The sequence below is a fragment of the Pempheris klunzingeri genome, chromosome 21, assembly GCF_042242105.1.
Source record: "Pempheris klunzingeri isolate RE-2024b chromosome 21, fPemKlu1.hap1, whole genome shotgun sequence".
Lineage (NCBI taxonomy): Eukaryota > Metazoa > Chordata > Actinopteri > Acropomatiformes > Pempheridae > Pempheris > Pempheris klunzingeri.
Window position 1 is genome coordinate 16,731,529 of NC_092032.1, and position 21,335 is coordinate 16,752,863.

General features: G+C 40.5%; 1 protein-coding gene across 1 annotated transcript; it reads right to left on the reverse strand.

Moving 5' to 3' along the window:
- Window positions 1–43: 43 nt before the first annotated feature.
- On the reverse strand, window positions 44–20,930 carry apbb1ip (amyloid beta (A4) precursor protein-binding, family B, member 1 interacting protein). The gene is made up of 14 exons (XM_070853092.1): window positions 20,735–20,930; window positions 16,623–16,682; window positions 15,341–15,428; window positions 13,836–14,113; window positions 12,415–12,492; window positions 10,687–10,846; window positions 6,629–6,750; window positions 5,356–5,430; window positions 5,098–5,241; window positions 4,629–4,739; window positions 2,063–2,161; window positions 1,844–1,967; window positions 1,661–1,722; window positions 44–1,250 (listed from the first exon to the last, which is right to left on the reverse strand). The coding sequence occupies exons 2-14, from the start codon at window positions 16,680–16,682 to the stop codon at window positions 597–599; spliced, it is 2,055 nt and encodes a 684-aa protein (XP_070709193.1). The 5' UTR covers window positions 20,735–20,930; the 3' UTR covers window positions 44–596.
- Between the last annotated feature and the right edge of the window lie 405 nt (window positions 20,931–21,335).

Here is a 21,335-nt window from a genome sequence, read left to right on the forward strand (position 1 = left end):
AAGGCCCCGTAATTCAATTCACTAAGAAATAATGTCCAGTTCATGCATTTCTTATGCCACCAGGAATGATAAGAATTTATTCAGTCATTTGAAAACTAGAGTAAATAAGAAAGCCAAGAAACAAGTGTTTTTAGAGTATTTACATCCCTCCATCCAAACGTAACAATATGTACAATTCTACAAAACTTTCCCTTTGAAGTATGATGACAGCATTATATTTTTCTTTCATACAAAAAAAAAATCATATCATGTTTGTTACAACAGATCCTGTTTTCTTCCACCACATTGTGAAATCACTGGTGTTGGTGAATTCAAACGCACACTGTACAAAACAGCTCTGATATATAACATTTTAATCCTCTCACTTGATTCATGCAAGACTATGTCCTGGGTGAGCAGGTTAGAAAAAGGGTGGATAAATCTGAAGTCTGTTTTGTGGAGGAGATGAAGCTGGCTGGCTCCACGTTGGAGATATTAAGTATTGTTGTGGAGTAGCTGTTATGCTGAAATCAGGAGAAGGCTGATTAAGGGTTAAGTTGGTTGTTGTGCGGGTGCAGTTCGTACTGTATTTCTACTCCACAGATTCCCCCCTCAGGTTAAGGAACACCACGCTTCTTGTTCATGGCCATCATCAGTTCTGACATCAAGTCTCCACCTCCTCCTCCATCCCCTCCTCCTCCATGCATCAATGGTGTAGTCCTCTTTGGCGGAGGTGGAGGCATCTTCTTCACTGAGCCAGAAGGCCGCACCGCTGCTCTCGGGGCGGCAGCAGGTTGAGGAGGTGGTGGAGGAGGTGGTGGTGGCGGTGGAGGAGGCGCTCCAGCACCTGTGAACATTGGCTGAGGTGGAGGCGGCGGTAAAAACTCTGGATCTGGTGGTGGAGGAGGGAGAGACTGGTCCATACCCCCGAAACTAACTTGGGGAGGCGGTGGTGGTAGAGAGCTCATCGGCGGCGGAGGAGGTGGCAGTGAACCAAAGCCAATGGCAGGAGGAGGGGGTGGGAGAAAGTCTGGCGGGGCCTCTGAGGCATCATCGACGGGTGGGGGTGGCGGTGGAGGAGGGAGGTTGTCCATTGCTGGTGGAGGAGGAGGGAAATTGGTTGGGAGGTGTCGCTGGGGGGGTATAGGTTTTGGGGAACTCTTGGCAGCTAGAGGGGGTGGCAGAGGAGGGAGGACTGGGTCTGGAGGTGGTGGGGGAAGGATGTCGGCCACTGGTGGGGGTGGAGGTGGAAGCTGGGCATCCTGAAAGTCCTGAGAAGACAGAATATAACACAATGATACAATATTCTCAAGAAGTAAACACAGTTTTCATCACAGGTGCAGGGTCTTCAAATGATGGTTGTTTATCAGGCAGGGGGGGTCTATGGTACTGGACGTGTTCCAGTGGAGCAGTTTTTCTATTTTCCCTATTTTTAATAGCAAATTCCCTATATAGTTATAGTTATCTCTCTGTAATCTTTCTTAATTTACAGATGCATCAGTTACATTTTAGGAAATTGCACTGCTGGAACATTAAGTGATGAGAGGAGAAAACACACAACCATCACCTTGGAATTTAGGAAATATTTTTCTCTATTTTCTAATATTTTATAAGGTAATGAATAACAAACAGATACATTGGACATAACCATTAGTTTCACTCCAAATGAAGAGTTTTGTACCTTAGGAGCAGGTCCTGGTTGGGGCGTTGTTGCATGACCATTGGCCTGGCCTGGCGATTTAGCTAGCAGAGAAGGAGGGACACTGTGAGAGAACATACTGTACCTGCTAAAGGTTTGTAGGAACACCACCACATCTGGGTTGTTTTTACATTGTTGGAACACTCAGTGTGTGCGTCGTGATACCTTTGATGGTGGGTGAGGGCGTTGATGGAGTGGAGCTCGATGGAGTGATGCGGTTCGTCCATGCAGAGCTGATGGCAGACTTCTTCTCGGCTGTTTTATAGTTCTCATGCAACAACGCACCGTACTGGAAGTGCAAGAAACACACCACAGACCACGAGTTTTGGTCAAACAGAGATTATTTCCCATTATTGAACGCAGAATAAACGCAGTTAAATCTACCTTTGCAATCCGTATTCCAGTCACCCAAAGGTTCATGGCCCAAGCGTCATCACAGCACAGGTACTTGATGTACTGAGACTCTTTTTGGATCTGAGGATGCTGTTGATACAAATCCAAATGGTAAACAGATCAAATTAGTAAAATACTTGGTTAAAGGTGTTTCTTATTATAAACAGCAGATCATTAAGGGTCCAGTCAACAGGGGTTTGTTGCCCTTTAAGTTACAAGACACCTTATCATAACTGCAGATGATGATATACTTCATGAATTACAGAGAAGTGGCTACTTTCACATTACTTTGCTAGATTTGATACAGTCTGGGGAAGTTTTATTTATTTTTCATATATTTATGTATTTATTTGTAGTGTGCATCCATGCACTCACACATTTCCACATATTCCAGAGGAACCCAATCATGAAAGCAGATAACACGGTTATCGGTTATATTAACGGTTGGATTTGTCTTCTAATACACTGTTTGCCTGTCAGTACAGCTAAATGTGAAAAAAAAAACTGTTTTTAGGCACAAAACACAGAACAAAGCCCACTAACATTAGCCTCCAGGGTGTAATATGACACTGTGATCTGCTTGTTTCTGGCTGTCGTCCAAACACAATTTCAATTTCATTAGCGTATTAGTATATTCTATTCATCCTTAATTAACTCACTGATTGGATGGTTCAGTGTTTTACATTAAATGACTGGGTGATCTTAAAAGAGCTCTCCCCCGATTTGGAGAGCCGACTGAACATTGAACATCAAATTTGATGCAGCAGAACTACAGATATCATCTTTTTTTATTCCATGTGTCCTTCTTTCCTCGTCAAAACCTGGGGCCTACATTACCAACAATGCAGCTTGACAGCTTAAGCGGTTTATTAAGATATTCAGCTGTGTGATGCTAGCTGCAGCTAATGTAGCCTCAAGTCACTAGCCTCAAGTAAAGATGTGCAGAAGGTTACAGGGGTCTGGTATCCTCCCGTCTATGTAACTCCTCACCCACAGATCTTTTTCATTTTCATACGTGTAGTCTCCAGATCCTAATGACATCACCTGAGGTGATTTACACAGCTTTTTGCACATTTGCAGTAGTACTCAACAAGACCATGTCTAAAATCAATGGAGTCCCACTTTAAGGGTATAACAGGCTACCACAAGAGGGCACAGCGAGTCTGGATTCAAAGTGTTAACCAGTGAAATGGATGTTGTGTTTTCATTTCCTGTTTGAAAAAAAAAATCCAGTCAGCATTTCTAAACCTGAACAGACAAATTAGAAACCAGACAACTAAAAGTCGAAGGTGTGAGTCATCAAGTGGATCCTATAATGTAAATGAGGAAATATGAAATGTTAGATGCCCAAATAGTCTTTCATTGTTGGACTTATACCAGTAAGTGTACACCATCTTACCGATGTGCTGTGCAATGCATACTGTAGTGTGTCATTAATCCCACAGTCAATTGTTTCCCCCGAAGAGGGATTTGACTTCCCACATAATGTCATGATGTCAGTTGTACATAATGAGGGTGGTATTATGGTATTAGTGATCCCCTCCGGCATTTCCTCTGAATATATAAAACTGCTAAATCAGGAAGCCAAATTGTTTTGCCCTCGTCCTTGAATCACTCCAATCTTTGGCAGCCCATAAACACAACTCACCCGATGTGTCAAAAAAACACTCTAATTGAACACGCTGGCAAACAGCTTCAGTTATCTACTGCAGCTTTTATCAGGTGTTATGGTATGATTACTAAACAGCAGCGTGGAACATATGAAACCTGGCTAGCCTTCCACTATGTCCACTCCGACAGGTCATTTTCCTTTACCCTTGGCCAGCAGCACCTTAAAGTCTCCTCCCTTCAGCTCAGACCTTGAAGACTCTGTCTTTCACTGATAGGTAATTCAGTTTCTTTGCCTCTCTAAGCTCTTTTTACTTTGATCCTCAATAACTAGTCTAATGGTATCTGCTGATTCTAGTATTTCCCAGGCAAGATAGGGGAAAAGAAAGAAAGCAGACTTTCACATCCCTTTAAGACTGACCACCAACCCATCTAATTCTTACTTTTATCACACCAGTCAGCATTTCTTGGTTGTAAATGAGTCCCGTAGGTACAGTAGGTACCTCTTTGAAAGTACTCCTTTAATTAAATGCATGGAGCTTTTACTGTACAGTAATTTCTTTTAAGAGAAATATTAGGAACTGGTTAAAGACTCATTGAAATTCACTTTCATTCTCACCACTTTTCAGCTAAATTGGATAAAACTGTATCCTTTCACTTCTTCAAACCAAACCAAACAACAATGTATTTAATTTCACATTTCCAGTAAAGCACACAGCTGTGTATCTGACCTAACACTTAAAAAACCCACCATGTAGCAATGAATTCGGCACTGCATATATCTTGTGCCATGTGGTTTACTGAGTGATACATGCCTCATAACACCAGCATGTAAAAGTAGCATCACCGACGAGGCGCTCAGTGTTACTGTAAATATTTCATTTAGCATAATGGTTAAGGGAAGTTGCTGTTTCTTTATCAGTTTATCTACTGTGTAAAGCTTGCTTACCTTCAGAACAAAGCAGAAGTCAGTTGGAGCCTTGTATTTGCCCTTAAAGTCTTTTCCATAGTACACATTTACATTGTCAAACTGGACAAAGCAGACGAGGTCACGGGATGACTGAAAAGAGAAAGAGGTTATATTACAAGCCGATCTATTGAGTCTTTTTCACTTCCTGTTTCCTCTGCCCACTGAATTGATAATCTACATTTTAAGTGCAATATTAGTGCCTGATGTCCTCTATGATGTTAAGTAAGCTCTCAAAAAGATATATAATAAGTGAATATGCTGTTCAGTGTTATGTTTCTAAAGGTTTCAGTTGACAAAAATGTCTCTGTGTCTGTTGGATTTTCATCTTTCACCACTGCTGTTTAACTTGCTTGAGCCCAACTGAATGTCTCCTGGATTAGAGTATCAGCTCTTGGATGTTTGTTTATACAGTCTGGCCACAAAATGATGTCCTCTTTTGACCCCTGACCTTGGTCTTCCCTTTGGGCACGTAATAAATTCCCGAGGCCCTCAGCTGGAAGAGCCGCTGTTTCCAGGACTTCTTGCCGTCCTCTTTGAGGTGCAGCACCCCCTCGAGATCGGGGACGATGATGGACGTCCCGCAGAAGTTCTCCTGCAGAGGTGAAGATGAGATGAAGGGGGTCACTGAGAGCAGTTCCCACTGGGAAAACTGTCACTTTACGGAAAATCTTATATACTTATGCTTTGTGTGCATGAGCTTATTTACCTGTATTAATAACTCCTTGTCTTTGTCTTTAATTTCTTTGAGAGCTTTCTTATCTTTCTTCCATAGATAGAAATTCTGTATTGAAAAACAAATAAAGTGCATTAATAATTACAGTCAGACAATTTGCCGATATACTGGCATTTTTAGCCATGCTAGCCGCATATTTCTATGGATGGTAACACCCAACTGTTGCTCTGTCGGTTGGTTAGTCACCATCCACGCTGACATATCTTGACAATTATGACATCAATTGTCAGGAAGTTTTTTCACGGACAGTCGGGATACCCAGAGGATGAACCCTTCTGACTTTAACGAATTTCTTACCGTGCCACCGTGAGGTTGGCAATTTGTGGTTTCAAGAAATGTCTCAAAAACTGTGACATGGATTTGCCTTTAAATTTTGTACATTTTGGAAATTTGTTAGCTCAAAACTTTGGTTTATGATTAAAAGCCTACAATACCCATCAGCCTAAGCTGTCGTTTGTGTAAAGCACTATGAGCTGCTTGCATGGCTGTGACTCTCAGTCTTGGATATAAAATGTCAGGTATGTATGATTATCCTTATTTCTACACACTGGCATCAGCATCATCACTGGAAAAACGTCATTATTAGCTTTCAAAAACCTCCATCAGTCAGTTGAACCCTGCTCTCTGTCCCTGTGTGACTGCTAGTATGATTTCACAATCTAGTCTGGTCCTGTGTTTTCACTGGTGAGAGAAAGTCCCAAGGGGGTTTCTATTTTGGTAGTTGTTGTCAAAAGTTAAAGCCGTAAATTGATTGGGACATACTGTATAAAGAGAGATCTTTTGTTGGAGGATGTGGAAGACATGATGGAGTAGTTTAAAAATGAGAATAAGTCACTGGTTTTTCCAACCCGGCTATTTGTCTCTGCCAACAGCCCGAATCCATTAAACACTCCAAGATTATAAAGGGTTCACATTATATCAACAAACATGCCAAGATCTCGATGTCTTTTGCCTGAGGCTGTTTTGTCTGATATATTACAGTGAGGACGTGAATGTAAGAGGTCATCCTACATGGAGGAAAGACATCTCATAATTCAGACAACGATTCAACAGTGAAAATAACCAGATGGCGCTCAGCTGAAACACTGTGGAGATAGATCTGCACAAACCAAGGCCAAGAATAATGAACTAGTCAGTGTAGTACTTTCGAGCTATCACACACACACACACACATCACCTCTGAACACCCAGTATAAGTTTAGAGGGAGACACATACAGTAAAGGTGCCTACAGCGAGGGGACCAACCTGCGGGTTTCTGAAAACCTCATTTTTTTCTGGTCGCTCTTGAAAGAGGATTTTGTTCTCGCTGTCCCTCGTCCATGCTAACAGAGGATCCACGAGGTTTTCGTGGTCTTCAAACGTCCGTTCTGTCAAGAGAAAAGCAAACTTAGATGTCAGGGAACTAGTAGTGGTAATATCTACATGATCTTCTTTCAAATGACTTGATTCAAATGACTCTGACAGCACAAGTTTTGGTTTGTAGAAAAATGAGACGATCCTGGCGAACATTAGTGAGATCTAGATCTAGTCTGTTTTTTTTTCAATTCTACACATAGTGGCTTGGCATAAGTATCACAATGAAAAAAGAAAACTCCTTACAAGCGCAGACCCAGGGGCCAAAGGGGTAATGGAGCTTCCAAGCTAGCAGAACCTGACTAATGGGGATGTACTCATTGCTTGATTTAACTAGTGCCTTAAAATGCCCCATATGACCAAAAAAACAATTTCATGATAACATAGGTCTTTTCAGGCTCTAAGAAACAACCAATGATGTCATTTTCCTGCTGGGGACGGTCTCAAAATGTTTTGGAGTAGCGGTAAAAGTCTTACAAAGTGGAAAGTACACTAAACAGTACAGTACTTTAATGGCTATACTTTCTAACTTTCCACCTCTGCAGCAAACCCAGCAAATCTCTCCTCTAAAAGCCTTAAAAGACTATTTCTGCATGCAAACACTGATGGCAATACGGCTTCGGGAGAATGTCCCCAGTTTACCGTCTCACACCGACTCTAGAGCACATTATTATTTAAACCACAGCCTACAACAGTCTTTAATCGCACTTTATATTCTCCATGTCCCCTCTGTTTTAGCTTCACGCCATAAAACATGTCAAAACAAATGCTTTACCATATGTACAGTAGCTCACTCTGTCACGAAATCTTTACATCAGCTGAGCTCAGTTTAAAGTCAATTTCACAGCTGTACAATTGTCCATTTCAAGCGGGATGAATTAAGGAAAGGCTCATAAAAAACAAGCCTCCCTTTTTGCTGGAAGGGCTTTAAATGGTACTAAACCTCGAAAACACATTAAGGGCACTTTCCACCTCCTCCTCCTCCTCCTCTGCCCACCCACACGCTCTCAGCCATAGATCTCCATCATGTACTGGGCATTTGACTGTAGTTTAGCCATGGTCCCCAATTATAGGATACAAGCCCAGGCAGAGGTAGGCATTAAATAAATTGCTGCCAGGGTTCCAGTCCCGAGTTTGACTATTACAATCATTAAATGGATGGTGTGACTTTGCTGCTAGAGTGACTTATTAAGAGTAAAAATCCCTTTGAACTACGTCAACCACATGGTGCTTTTCGGCGTTGTGCATGGTTAGCACATGGCTGAATTTAACAGTGAAGATTTGTTTGAAGGTGGTGTTGCTGTTGAGCTCTGTAGGTGTTTACTGGGCATGACTTGCCTTGACTTTTTATGTTCATAAAGGTCGGCAAAAATGTGTAATAGAGAGTAACACGTTCTGGGGGGTTTACAGGCATTTTAAATATAACAGTTTCCATTGTCAGGCGGTCACACTGCCCACTTAGTCAGAAATGACACAAGGTCCTGTCCACCCCGTGCTCATTACTCAAATGATCTAAACATAAGAGGTTTTTGCATGGATTACATACTTTAAATAGCTTGTTAGACAGCTACCTTAAACATGGGTTGTCATCTGGGCAAAAATAAACTGTGTGGACAAAAGGGAAACGCACATTTCCTCATTTGTTTTGCGCTTGCAACACATTTCATCTCCACCCTCAGATGCAATGATAAGAGGAATGTAAAATATCCAGAGAATTAAAGAGTGAATTCCTCTTGTTTATCTATGGTATTGATTCTACTTTAAAGGTTAAGAGTCCTGTATGGATATACAGTATTACAAACTCAGCCTTTTCCATAAAAACATCATATTCAACTTTGGGTTTTTGTGTTTGAGTTACCAGAAGTGGTAAAATTTCAAAAAGGTTATTGTAAATGTGAATGTAAATGTTGTAAAGGTATTTGTAGCAAACAGGTAAGAATAAGTCTGATGATATCTTTTATTTTTCTCATTGCCAACAATCCCAATGAGTATTAGTGTAATCTGTGTATCCCAAACCTGATACATCTTAGTCCTCTGTGGACAGATGAATAAAACACACAGTTGCACCAGGTGACATCTTCCTTCATAAAAATGGACGTGGACACAGTTTATTGTGAGTCAATCAAACATACATGTACACAGCAGTTTTAGGAAATTATTGTTTTATTTTTATTAAATAAAACTATATATGAATTACTTTTTTTTTTTTTAAGATTTTCATCTTTAGTTGGATCAACAGGGCTTGTGGCTGAAGACCACAGACAGGGTAGGGAAGTCTTGCAAAATGAACCAGCACATTCTTGGTTTTGGTCTTCTAATGGAATTTGTTGAAAATAAGAAAAATGGCTTATCCTTTAATTAAGTATTTCACAGCTTAACTAGCTGCATATAAAATTACTTGAATATGATGTTCAAGCAAAATAATATTGACTTAGATTTTATTTCTCACTGGGGTTAATGACTTTACCAGCAGTATCTCATTAAAAGTGTTTCTGGATGGAGTAAAACGACTCCTCATTCATGATACACAAGGTGATTCTTTGAAAATATGAATTATCTCTGTAGAGATCTCATGAAGTTGTTAGAAAGCAGGTGGTAGCGAGCGACCCCAGAATCTGATGGTGGCAAAGTCCTGCAGCTGAAGCCATTATAGCACAGACGGCTCAGACGGAGGATTGAGATCATAAGGCTTCTATTTCCACATGACAGGGAGGATGACTGACAGTGTCCGATACAGCAAATTAAACCCACCTGTCCACACTGTATGTGTGCGTATGAGAGAGACAGGGATGGAGAGAGTGCAGGGAGGAGAGGAGGAGGGAGAGAGAGATGGATGGGAGTAGGATCAATGTTTCATTGTGAGCTCGCTGCAGTGTGGCTGCCATCATGCCAATAAAAACACAGTCCATCATCTGGGTCTGAATGAAATATCCCACCCTGCACATTGTGTGTGTGTGTGTGTGTTGAGTTGACAATTCATATAAAAACACACTGAAGGCTTATGTTGTTAAAGTGGTAGTCTACATTACCACCGCTGTGCTTTTCTGGTTCTGTTGATGTAATTGCTGCCCAGCTAGCACATATTGCTGTGATGCTTCTGCACTGAATTTCCCCAAATCGCTTGTCAACAAAGTAGTGTAACTTTTCGTTTATCAAATTCTGGCAGTACAAAAAAATGTTTGGGTAGGAGCACTTCCCGGACTCAAATGAGTTCGTGTGGCCTGCTCCTTGGATAAGGATAAATGTCGACATAAAAAAACCACAAGAAAACTCCAAGTAGTTGGTTGTTGTTTGATTTATTCCTTACTGCTACTGGAAATGTGCGCTGAAGGACTTTTGATTTTCCCCTGAAAATACTTCACCTGTCACAAGGTGTTTAAAACAGCAAATCACTCATGGAATGACCACAGATTGAACCACCGTGGTGCTATATCAACTAGTGATAACACATTAAAGGCAATGGTGATTGTTGATGGATTAATCTTCAGTCATAAACACTCCTCAGCCTGTTACAATCTTCTCTCCATAGCTATGCTGATGACACACACCTTTATTTGACTGTGTCTTTTAATAACACAAGACCTACTGATGCCATTTTCAGCTCTAATTTACACATTAGTGCATGGATGTCACAAAATCAAATTCTTTGGGACTTACTGCGAACCAGCACACAAGAAACGTCAGTGTCATCTGTAACTTTAAGGCTGTTCTTTCTGATCACCCCCAAAAAGTCATGTCTTCAATTGGCTTCATCATTGAACTTTTATAATTTCTAATTCCTCAAATTGTTTTGCTGTTGAACTTTCTCTTATTTTCAGCTTGTTGCTCGTCTGTAAAGCACTTTGAGTTGCACTACCTTGTATGAAAGGTGCTACATAGATGCAGGCATAGCACTGTCTAACATCAACCACATGGTACAGTATTATAAACGCTATGTCGCAGTAACTCACCAAGTTGCAGGTCAACGTTGGTCTCACACAAGCTCCAGTCCACGTTGCAGTCGCAGTGAGTCTTCTCAAACAGGTTGTCAAGAACTTCCCTGACATTCTGTCTCTCGTCGACCATCAGGGTCTTGGAGCTGCCGTCGTTCAGCAGCACCTTCACCACCAACTGTCAGAAAAATAAAATGGGACTGTACCTCAGTTTGTGATACTTTGGTGTATTTTCTCTAACTATTAAAAAACAAAAATGTTCCATCCAGGGAGAACTCTTTTGTACGGTAAACATGAAGCCACAGAAGCAGCTGGTTAACTTAGCTTAGCAAAGTAAAGACTGGACACAGAACATATGAAATGAACCATGAAACCACAAATGATCATTTTCAGTCTTTGTCCAGATTAAACGAGATATGACATGTTAGTTTAGTTTAGTGAGTTTCAGAGGTGGTAGCTGGTGGATTTTTTTTTCTTTAAATATTTGGACCGAGTCAGGCTAACCTTTCCCCTTTCCAGTTTTTACAGGGAGCTCAGCTAACTGAAGCATATTTCCCAAAATGTTAAATATTTAACTATTTATTCAACCAAGTTGTTGTGTTTAACCTGAGACTTTCTGTCATCTGCATCACAGATTTAAGGAGCAGCAGCAGGTGTCTCTGAAGCGTAACAGCGAATCAAGCCTTGAAGCTCATGCAGCTTGTTCATTTGCCAGCTTAATTACAGCCTTTGTACAGTAAATGGTGGTTTCTGTTTCCTAATTTTAGTTGTACTAGAAGAGTTGGAGCATCAGCACTTCTGCCTCTCTGTTCTGTTGAACTTTTTTGGTCTTTTCGTCTCCACTGTATTTGTCTCTTTTTGCAGTCTTAGCATCTCCTTTTTCCCCAAGTTGGCTGAGATTAATTTTGCTCTGGACCGGAGCAGCGCTTCCCTCACAGGCTCATATGGCTTCACACTTCCTCTCATCTGAAACAAATCCAGCTTTGGGAAGCCGAGGAGCTTCACGGAGCCAAGGTCAGCCCGTCGCTCGCCTTGTGTCATAAAAATGTGGGTTTCAGAGATATTATCACCAGAGGATTTAGAGTGTTGGATCACATTTTACTCTGTCTCGACCCTCTCTGGAAAACAATATGGGTTTAGCATGTGGTTTCTACTGAAACCACTGAGGGTGCACCTTGCTCTTCTTTATCTAACAACTCTGGGACAGATGTTCATGTGAAAGTGGCCAGTGCTCTGTGTTTCTTCATATCTGGACACATGGCAAATTTGGTGAAGCTGTTTTTACATTTTAGACTATGAATGTCTAGTTATCTTAACAGGAAAGAGACATCATCAGTAGAAATGTCAAACTTGGCATTCACACCATCAGTCACATCACCTATGATATTAGTATGGTACGCAACTAGCATGAAACTAGTTTGGTTTTGTGTCACGTTGCTGATGTGAAGCTTAGCATGCAAGACCGCATGTCTGTTTTTCTGACTGCTTTGAAGATGAGAGTGTCCACATATCACCCAAAGAGGAAACCGCGCTGTCCTGCAGGACGTTGACAGGATGAAAGTAGCCATCCATTACTCTGATTGATGGCTCTGCTCTTCCAAAAGAAAGGGAAGAGCCGTGCTACGTTTGAACATCACGTCTTTTACAATAATGTCCACGTAGCTGTAACTCACAATGTTTTTAAAGATAACTGTTGCCAGCGGATGTCAGATCAGAGGGGAACACTTCAGTGTTTGTTCGTCTTACCTTTTTCACTTTGGCCTCTTTGAGCTTCTCAAGAGCAAGCTTGATTTTCTCTGCTTTCATCTGTGCCTCGATTTCCTCCTAAATAGACAAAAATAACAATATGTAACGAGAAGAACAGATAGTCATTAGTTATAATCTAATGTACAGGAAGTGGCATATATACCATGGTGTCATTGTGTTAAAAACACAATTTTATACAAAATGTTTGTTATATCAATACCAAGAAATCAAGTGACTATGTTATACCGGGAAATAGTACTGTTGCTGTGAATTTCCCTGGTGAAGTCTCTTATCTTCATATTTACCGTATGAGTGGTAGTCTTCTCATCCAACTCTTGACAAAAAATGCTAATGAGTATGTTTCTAAAAATGCGTACTAATTGTTCAATTCACTCTTTAACATCCTTAATGAGGGTACTAAAGGTAAATGAGAGGAAAAGATCTAACTGTGGTGAGCTCACATCTGTGGATGTAACACTTCGATGCTGTTCAGGAGTGCATTATATATTTTGATTTAGTTTTAATTACAGCGTCCATTCAAAGACTTCATTTTGGGACATTTTATCTCTCTCTGCTCTCAGTTAGCAGGAATAGGATACATTTTTCCTTTGGCTTCCAGGTCGGGTGTGTTTTTTACCGAAAAATCTCGCTTACCGTTCCGTTTTAATGAACTTGTACACCTCTACCTAACAATGACACATTCTCTGCCTCAGCCCAGCCGGTGTTTTTACCTCAGAAGGATGAGGTAACAAGCCCTGCTAAAGCAATAAGCTCCCGTCTGGCTTCAACCCCCCCCCTCCTCACCACTGCCACATCTCACCTCCCCTACTCCAGCCTTTGGTATTGATCCTGTTACTCTTTCCTGCCTCATGGCTGTAAGTGTTTGATCTGTTCCAGACAGACTCATGGCTGTTTGGCCTCACGAGTCTGTGTAACTGTAACAGATGCCTTCGTCCAGCAACAACATCGCCATGATCTCACCGTCCAACGGTTATAAGAGAATACCACTCATCCCAGTTCCACAAAGACAAAAAGAGCTCACCAGAAATTTATATGCTGGGAACTGGTGATGTTTTTCTTGTAATACTGTCCTGTCACGCATGGCTCAGAAAGTGCTTTCTCATGGTAAATCAAGACAGCCACCAATAAAATGGAGATTGGGACATTATTGCCTCTTTCTGCTTCACGTTTCTGCTCTTGCATATTATATTCTAAGAGTTTAACACAGACCATTTGCCTCTCTTCCTCACTATCTGTCAGCCACCATTGTGGCATTTTCCTTTAAACTATACCAACCAAAAACAATTTACTATTACTTTATTTACTCTATTACTCTCAAAAGCTTTGAATAAAACTCTCACTTTAACTTTGGAGCAGTTTCCAGTAGAGAGGTTAAGAGGCACACCCACTGGCTGACTTACCATTGTTGGCTTTGAAGACTGAGGAGGTGGTAAAGGGGAGGTTGTAGAGGAGGAAGGGGTGCTAACATTGCTGCTCGCAGATGATGTTGGGGAAGCGAGAGAAGAGGCAGGGTGGGTGCTGAGACCCGTAGGCGGCGGCGGCTGGTCAGGCGGGGGCGGTGATGGCACCTTCAGACCTTGGATCTCAGCTGCGAGTTTCTCTTCCGTCGCACTGAGGTCAGCCACCAAATCAGCCATGAGCGCATCCAGATCATTGTCCTCCAGTTCATGGAGGGACTCTGGTGTCAGAAGAAAATCAGTCTGTCAAGAACTGACTCAGGTACAGTATGTTAATTAAAGATTAAAGTTCTAGAAATAAAAATAGTGATAGTAACAATAAGTAATAAAAAGTTTGACCACAATTTTATCATGTGGATCAACATGCCTACACATGCTTTCCACTTAACATTAAGAACCTTCATTCATTACAAGCTCCTTTCTTTTTGTTTTCATTGCAAAATGCAAGAACAACTAAAATTTCTTTCATTCCACATTCATCTTTCTTCCATGAGGAGTAAAGGCTGGTGGTGCTTTGTCCGGGGCAAAGGATTAGTAAATCTGTAATTAATCATTATTAAGCCATTATTTAAATCTTATGAACTCTATAAATGGTTATGTGTTTTGGGTGACAATGTTGGTCTATTGGTCAACCACTAGATGGTAAGACTGAAATATTCCAACAACAGGATTGGATGGATCCTATAGCGCCACAATCATGTTGACATTTGTGACCTATATTTCACAAACTATTCAATGGATTGTCTGGAAATTTTGCACAGACATTCATTTTCCCCTTAGTGTGAATCATAATAACTTCAGAGAACCCTTTAACATTTCATCTGGTGCCAATAACAAGCCAAAAATTTGAATTGTCCAATATTTTGTTTCATATCTGACTATAGATAATAGATGCAAAACTAATGACGTTATAAAAGGCACCACTGACAGCTCCTAACGTGGTTGTAGATTTTTAGCCTTGTCAGAAAATGGTACTGTTTATTTTGTGATTTGCCGTCGTTCAGGGAGATCTAGGGAGGTTTTGTCTCTCTCTGCTCTACGTAAACCTGATGTGAGAAGAGTGAAGCACTTAATGACATACCTGCTAAACAGATCACAGGGACACTTAAAGCAGAGTGCTAATAACAACACATGCTGTAACCTTGGTTGAGCATTAACTTGCTTGTTTTACAGGCCATACGAGCCGGAGTAATTAGCAGGTACAGTGACCTCAATCTTCGTCTGAAATCACCTCTGGAACAGAAGCCAGATACACTGCAGAATGCTGTTTTTCTTCCACTTTACGTCACCAGTTCTCTAAGCAATCTTGATCATAGATAACCAACTAAACATGCAATATATCCTGCTCTTGCACAAGGGGCGTGTTGAAGTAAGTCATTGTGCAAAAAACTCAACAGCCGGCTCTTTATAGTATTTCTACACATACGACAGAGAAAATGTTGATTCACCATTGAGGTCGGTGAAGCCAAAGGAGAAGTTGACTTCCTTGTCAGTGCTGGGGGGAGATGCAGGAGGTACTGTTTCCTGACCAAGACTCTGCAGAGAAGAATGAACAAGGCACAGTGTTTATAAGAGCATGAATACAATATCTGTACAGGCACAAGACCCCCAGAGGCTCAGTGAGTTAATCCACAGCACATTCTGAGTGCCCCGAAACATAAACTCCCCCAAAAAACATTATGTAAGAAAGTATGATGTTTACAAGTGTAATGTTGCATCTGTTTTTAGGCATGACACCTAGCAGGGCTTCTATGTGTAATATTAAACCCTTCTGGCGAAGTGGGAGTAATTTAAAATGACTGGTGGGTTGGAAAACAACATCAAAGTGATCAGCAGGGATTTTCACTGAGAAAAAAATGTCCAATCTCTAGCTGGCTTATGAGTTTGCCATTTGACCTCCCCTCAGAACGCAAGTGTAATTTATGGTTGTTAGATGACCACAAAGAGTGTTTCCCCCCGCTGTGTCTGTTGTGCTTGTCGGTCTAGAGTGTCTCGGTGATCGATGGTGGGTTTTAGTGAGTTTGTCAGCTGTCTTTACAGCAGAAAACTCTATTTAAGGTATAAGGTGAGAGAATTAACAGTGGGCAGTGCGCAGAGAATGTGTTTTACTACAATCTGACGCACTTTACTGTGACAGCAAAAAAGCTTCACTCCGGAAATTTCAAATATCCTATAATTCTTTAAAAATTGGTTTGTCTTAATGTATGTAAAGTAAATCTTTTATGACAATAAAATACAAAAACATTTTCAGAAATGACCCCCACATATTGCAAATAATTTCCTTGGACTATAAAGTGAAGTGAAACCAACAATATTGATAGTATTCCATAATGTAACTATTACGAATCCATTCACCCACTCTATTATTTACTCACATTTTATTTGTCCTTTCTGAAGCGAATCTATTTTTCAACTTTGTTGTTTCTTTTTTTTTTTTTTGCTTTTTATATTTATTGTTGTTTGTTTTGCCTGTTTTTTTTATTCATGCAATTAATGTAAGTTGATTTTTGCTAACTGCTCGGAACAATTGATATAAAATACATAATAGGCAGAAACAACTAAAGACATAACAACAATAATAAAAATAACAAAATTGCTTAACTCCTTACCAATATAGCTTTAATGTTATTAAGACGAGCATTACAGTAGGTGTTCATAACCATAGAATAAAACTGAGAGACCTTTCATACTTTATGTCTCATAGTTGTCATGACAACTGCCTTAACTCACCTGAGTGAGGAGGTCCATCTCCCCCAGCAGGTCACTGAACATGGCGTCTATGTCGTCCATCTGTTTGAATAACAACGACACAGGTATCAGACCCAGAAAGATGCTCAAAGATCAGACTGTAAACTATTTCACCGTGTGACAAAAAGTGTCCACTGTGGGGGTGCCGTGCGTATCAGTGACCTGTATTGATCTGTGCTGCGGGGACGCAAAGAATTTTCATTGATTGGATATGGCTGACGTGATGAATGATAGTAAAGGCATGTGTGGAATGAGGAGGTAAATCTATCAGCGTGGCAAACAAATGTTAAATACACATGCACGTTGCGCAGCTAGTGGTAAGACACAATACTGCTACTTCCCTTTGAAATGTGCGTGTGTGTGTGAATATGTGCCCCGAGGCTACGCTCTCATGCAACCCAGACTGAAGAAAGACAAGTATGTAAGCATAACTTCCAGGCCTTCATTTTCTGTCAGAACTTGATGTGTCTTGTTGCGCTTGTCAAACTGGGCAGTTACTTCATTTCTGTATTTTCTGTCAGATTCAGAAGTAAATGTATTTTTTATTGATAGGCCCCAAGATTCTTTTGTAGCGAGTTTTATCTGATCATAAAGCTGATAACATCCTGACATGTCTCTTAATACCATGTCCTTCTCTCCTGTGTTTGAATGCTGCACTGACGCTGAATCAAACAAACTCTTAAAGTAGCAAAACAGCCCGTGGAAATACTGAGGTAGCTTTGTTTTTCCAGAAAACAAGATTCACTTGAGACTTCCATCTGTAATTACGTACAGTATGCTATTTTTCACACATGTATTACTTGAATCCCCATTTCTCAGAGCAAATGTTATGATGGGCTCGAATGTGCAGTCAAAACAGAGTCCCTGTTTTCCTACAGGGGGACATGACCAGTAGTGGGAAGGTGTCAGCGGGAGTTCATTCAGTAAAAGTGGTGCTTAGATTTGTTTTAACTTCACTAATTTCAGAAATGTAACAGTGTCAGTGACAGTCAGTCACACTGCGGGGGAGACAATCACACTAGTGACTGTTTCTGTTCCAGGCAAGAATTCACTCAGCACCGTGACACATTGTTTCTCATTTGAATGTGAAAAGGATCAATATTTCTCCAACAGCTAACAGATTGTATGCGCATGAATGGTTCGAAGGTCATGAGAAAAACGGTTCATCTTCTGATTCATAGCTAGATTTGGGCAGATAATAGATTAAAAACTTGCAAAACGTCACTAGGGTATGATGGTATTGCCCATAGAAAGTGTTAGGCAATCATTTCTATGCAATACGTGTATGTGTGGGTCTTTGTACTATGTGGGAAACACTCATCCACCCCTGTTCACAAATAGTTTGCCCCAGGAGGAAGTGGTAAACTTCCTGCCCTACTTGCAATGTTGAAATCATATATACGAAATGGTGACTTGAGCAGCCACCTGCAAACTTAAGGCAACTGTTTCCTCCACTCGCATTATGTCACATTTAAAGGTACAGAAAAACAGAATGTGCATTGACTTAATGTAGTTTGTGAATTACACACGTGATACTAAAATAACATACGCAAAACAAAAAGATGCAAAACTTGATATAAAACACTAAAGCACATGTTCTTATTATTTAAAAAATTCTATTATTACCAATCTTCTCAGTTATGTTCATTTCCTTCTTTTGCTGCGGTGTCTCATTTTATGCTGCGCTATGACAACCGCAATACAGCAGATGTGTCTGTTGCCGCACGAATTTGCAGCCACGCCTCCAACAACCGAGCAGAACACCAAACCAAAGTCCCACAAGGAACACATTACTGTCAGTCAGGTTACTCCAGGCAGCTGCTTTTTAGAGGCCTAATGCATTAAATGGAGCGCTCCCAACTCTCATACAGTAAAAAGAAGTCAGAGAGTGTAGCAGTGGTCAGACCTTGACAACAAATAGGCAAAAGTTACTCTTTTTTTGTGAAAGCTTAGTTTCTAGTCACTTCTTCTGCAGATGATTGCAAAATTTCTATCTCAATCAATCGGCAAAGTAAACTCACTCAACTTTGAACTTCAGGAGGAGTCACACTTGTCTTATTTGTAGGTGTGACATTGCAAATAAAAGACAGATAAGAACCACAGAAAAGGTGTTAACTTTAAACTGGTGGCATTATACTTAAAGCAATAGTTTGACATTTTGTCAAATAAGTGTATTTGCACTTAGCTTAGCATAAAGGCTAAAAACAATCTCTGACTGCAGCTTCATATTATGTGTACAGACATTAGACTGGGAGTAATCTTCTCTTCAAACCCTCAGCAAGAAAGTGAATAATCGAATTCCCTGCTACTCCTTAAGAAATATATCATATAAATAAATAAAGAAATTAAAAAAAGCAACCATGAATAAAAAACTGTAACATCTTTGGCTCAAGATATTGACATGGATCTGTTGTGAAATCAAGCAAAAGATTTTTATCGGTAATGCTGCAGAACCTCCGTAGTTGGAAGAGAAAGTTTGGCATGACTAACACTATTTGAAAGAACCATTGCTGAGACATCAAGTGCTCTGAAGTGAGCTCAGTTTTCCGTTTTAATCGAACATGTTTCCTGATCAGAACTGTAGATTGTCCTCTGTAAGGTGAGATGGAGAGAGTAATGGGATAATTTAATTTCCCTTTAACAACAGCATTTACTTACAGCAGTGTTTATATTTGTGAGCTTAAGATTCATATTCACATTACTTTGGACGATGTTGCAGCATGAAGGAAAACAATCTGAAAAGTATGTTGCTGCCTCTTTGGACCATTTATATTTTCTTTCCAGAAACTGCTCTGAAAATATGTGATTTGTCAACATTCATAAATATTACTGGAAACACTCGGGCATGAAATCTGGCACCCTTCCAAACCCGCACAATGCTCTGTGAAAACACAGCACCGTACTTATTAAAGAAATAAAAAAAGGCAAAAATCTAGCATGCAAGAGACTCCAACACTCCACACTCACCAGAAAATGATTCCCCCTTAAATAATCTCAAATACACGTTTCAGTCACACATGTGCAACTTGAGTTTCAGAGGAGAAAATGGAAACCACACAATAACTAGCAATAAGTGGCTGCATCGAAGCACAGCGTGTTCACCATAATGTGCAGAAACTTCCTCTCTTACTCGGATCAAATGTCTATACTTGGGTCTTAGGCAGATGTGTTTACAGAACTGGGTTTACTCTACTGAAAGTTAGGCAAATTAGGGGCTCTGAAGCAGAAACAAAGCACTCATGGGCATAAAAACCAAGAATCATAATTGACATTTGGATTGACATGATCGTATCGGTGTTTGCTGATGACAGTTTGTGCCTTTATAGAAATCAAACATGGACCCTAATTTCCACAAACCCAACCTTTCTTTTTTTTTTTTCAAACATAAACTCCCTCCTGCACATGAATCACTGGACAGCCTGTCTAAACATATATTGCAGTGTTTTCTGGCTTGACAACAGTGAAAAACAGAGCACTCCCTGGCAACTAAATGGTTTTCACGCCGTTATTCCAAATGGACACTTACAGTGACACACTTCCTGAGTAATTCAGTCTATTTTGATGTGATTTTGACCTCATCTCTGAAGCCAAATGCACAAAATGTTCCTATCATCAGTGACAAACTGGACAGCACTATTAGATTTAAAATAAGAGGCCAGTCCTATTGGTTTCATGTGGTTATTGAGTCATACAGCAGTCTGAAATTAGAGCTGGATCCACCCAGTTGGAAAGCAGACAAGAACACATTTGAACTAACACCGTTTTGATCATATTAAAGTGTGCCTAATGACCGCCTTATCACCGTAAAGGAACCTAATAAAGCTCTGTCTCGTGAATATTAAACATTTGACAACTTTTAAAGGTTTGTATCAAGGGGAAGAGTATTAAATCATGAAAACAGACAAGATGTCTAAGACTTTCAGTGCTATGAACAAAATCTGTGTCTTTCCAGAGAGATTCAAATACAATCAAATACAAACAACAAAGCTCCGTGTACAGAACGGTCTAGGTCATGTACGCTCAAAGCAAAGCAGCCGTGGGTTTTCACCGTTAACTGAAAGCACAACATCCAACTTAACAGAGATGTAACTCACCTTTTCAAATGTATGAATCCTTGTTTCACCAGTTAGTTTCAAGACAGCAGCCTCATGTACACAAGTTCCACCTCAAAATGTTATTCTCTAATACAGCATAAGACAGTTATGTACAGGCGGATTTGGGTGTGTTGACGTGGATTGCATCTGGCTGTCTTGACTGTTGACTTCTTCCTGCTTAATGCGGAAGTTCAGGTCCAGACCTGTCACTGCATTCCTGGTGAGAGCTCGACATTTTCACAACAGTCTTGTCGAGGCAGCGCTGGGCCGTCCCACTTGACGGCCTCCTTATCTGGACTGTACTACTACTACTACTACTACTACAACTGTTTCAAAGCCGCACACACACACAGACAGACCAAGAGGACAAACTGGAGTCAGTCGGTCTAATCATGGTGCTGATTGACAACCACTGGAGCAGATTTGATTTTGAAAGATTTTGGAAGAAAAGAAATAAAAATAAAGCCCTCGGTGGGGTGGAGAGAACAGCTGAATCAGCAGGAGGAATGTGACGGTCCGGGTTAATAATTTACCTGAGTGAAACTGATTTACTGCACGTCTTAAGACAGGAGCAGTAATGTAACACGTCACAATGTTGAAG